This window comes from Leucoraja erinacea, unplaced genomic scaffold (assembly GCF_028641065.1).
Source record: "Leucoraja erinacea ecotype New England unplaced genomic scaffold, Leri_hhj_1 Leri_52S, whole genome shotgun sequence".
NCBI lineage: Eukaryota > Metazoa > Chordata > Chondrichthyes > Rajiformes > Rajidae > Leucoraja > Leucoraja erinaceus.
This window is the reverse complement of record NW_026576432.1, coordinates 817,961-820,460: the sequence shown is the minus strand read 5'-3', so window position 1 is coordinate 820,460 and position 2,500 is coordinate 817,961. Positions and strand designations below refer to the sequence as shown.

The 2,500-nt window shown below is 54.3% G+C and overlaps 1 protein-coding gene across 1 annotated transcript in view; it reads left to right on the top strand.

The window, feature by feature from the left end:
- The window catches only part of dnai3 (dynein axonemal intermediate chain 3), a 36,696-nt gene that overhangs the window by 27,989 nt on the left and 6,207 nt on the right, over positions 1–2,500 (top strand). The window contains exons 13-14 of the mRNA XM_055630776.1: positions 734–881; positions 1,558–1,642. Coding sequence (XP_055486751.1) covers positions 734–881; positions 1,558–1,642 — 233 coding nt within the window. The remainder of the gene's footprint in view (positions 1–733; positions 882–1,557; positions 1,643–2,500) is intronic.

Genomic DNA, 2,500 nt, shown 5'->3' with positions numbered 1-2,500 from the left:
CAACAATCTGAAGAAGGGTCTCGACCCGAAACGTCACCCATTCCTTCGCTCCATAGATGCTGCCTCACCCGCTGAGTTTCTCCAGCACTTTTTGTCTACCTTCGATTTTTCCAGCATCAGCAGTTCCTTCCTAATCATATCTTATGATCTAATGATTTAGTTTAGTTTATTGTCACGTGTACCTTGGTTATAATAGTAAACTAAACCTAACTAATATTTTCTGATTCGTCAGTATTGCGTACGTAATTATTACAGGTGTCAGGGGTTATGGAGAAGGCGGCACGGGCTCAGCGGGTAGAGCTGCTGCCTCACAGCGCCAGAGACTCGGTTCCATCCTGACTACGGGCGCTGTCTGTACGGAGTTTGCACGTTCTCCCCGTGACCTGCGTGGGTTTTCTCCGGGTGCTCCGGTTTCCTCCCACACTCCAAAGACCTGGTTGGTTAATTGGCTTGGTGTAAATGTAAAATTGTTCCCAGTGGGTGTAGGATAGTGTTAGTGTGCGGGGATCGCTGGTGGGTACGGACTCGGTGGGCCGAAGGGCCTGTTTCCGCGCTGTATCTCTAAACTAAACTGCAGTTATGAGGGAAAGATGGATCAGCCATGATTGAATGGTGGCATAGACTTGATGGGCCGAATGGCCTAATTCTGCTCCCACCAGATGACCTTGTGGACGTGAGCTCTGGGAGTTTGACCGTGCGCTGTGTGACACTGATGCCGTTTCCCCCCCCTCAGCACGGTCCTGTTCTGGGACATTCGCCACGCTAAATTCACCGCCCTGTCCATGCAGGAGAAGCGCAAAATCGAGAAGGAACTGCAGAATCCCCAGGGAGTTCCCAACACATTCAAACACCTGGATCTGCACTGGAGACCCATGCACAAGGTAGGCTCATCCTGGCCCAGCCAGAGACAGGGATCAGCACCAAAGATCCTACAGCGAGCAAGATAGCCCACTCGACGAAAAAAACTTGGGCAGATTCATGGGTCATTTAAGGCCCCATTCCCGTAACCGGCTTCCGTCTCCGCACCAAAGATCCCGTGGGATACTCGTGCGGAGACGGGAGCCGGTTACGGAAACATCAAAGTTATTTGGTAAAAATCTTCTCCTCGTTTTCAGAATTTTAATTTATTAACACAAACTGTTCCCCCGCAACGTTGATTACACTGCGGGTCGGGTCGGGTCGGGTCCGGTTACGCAAATGGATGGAAAAAAGGCCCACGTTCTGCTCCGTTGCGTACTACACATCAGCCCATTGCATTTAGCAGGAGTGGTCTATCAGTAGTGGTCTATAGGATCTTTGGTCAGTGCTGTGATGGACCTTCGATGGCGGAGAGGGGGGGGGGGGGTCAGTACTTGTGATGGATGAAGGGCCTGTTTCCGAGCTGTATCTCTCTCGTCTGCAGGGACATGGATTAGGGTCGGGCAGAGGAGGTCAGTTTAACACACCATTACTGTGCTGTGCTGTTCCATGTCCTTTGTTGTATTAAACGGGCTGAATGGCCTCCCTCGCTGCTGTGCCACTCGGTGACGCTGCCTGTGTCTTCTGCCGCTGCTCCAGGTGACTCTGCCCAAGATCTCGGGGATAGGGGACTACAGCCCGCTCCTGTTCAGCATGAGGGAGAAGTGCAGCGATCGCGTTAAAGGTACGGCCTCGCAGCCAACAGTGGGCCCAGCCCAGCCCAGACCAGACCACCACACACACACACACAGTGCAGGCCCCCCATGGGCACCAGCCATGCCTGCCTACTTGTTGGGGACTTGGAACAGTCACTGTCCCAGGCATGCACCGGCCCTATCCCCAAACTCTACCTCCGCTGCATTGGTGCCACCTCCTGCACCCGTGCAGAACTCATGGACCACATCAACTTCACCAGCAGTTTATCATCCTGCACTCAAATTTACACAGACTTACATCTCCGACACCTTCCTCCCCTTGAAAATACAATAGGAAGAAGTGTCTCGACCTGAACTATAGTAGGAAGTGTCTCTGACATCCCTTCTCTCCGGAGATGCCGCCCGTCCCGTTGAGTTACTCCAGCGTTTTGTGTCTACCTGCTGTTTAACCCAGCATCTGCAGTTCCTTCCTTCCTACACAAACCAACCTCCCTCCCATCGACTCCATCTACACCTCACGCTGCCTCGGCAAGGCCAGCAGCATCATCAAGGACCAGTCTCACCCCGGTCACTCCCTCTTCTCCCCTCTCCCATCGGGCAAGAGGTACAGAAGTGTGAAAACAAACGCACACCCCTCATGGGGGAGGGGGGGTGGGGTGTGTGAGGGTGGGGGAGGGGAGGGTTTGGGGTGGGGGGTTGGGGGGGCGGGGGGGGTACGGTGAGGGTGTGTGGGGGGGGGGCGGGGATGTAGGGGGGAGTGGAGAACATGGATAGGTGATGTTCTGGGTTGGGACCTCCCTGTTGTGTGTGGTGACCTGGCCAGCACGGGAGCAGTGGGCAGAAGGGCCTGATTCCATACTGTACGGCTCGCTGTTTTGGTCTCTACA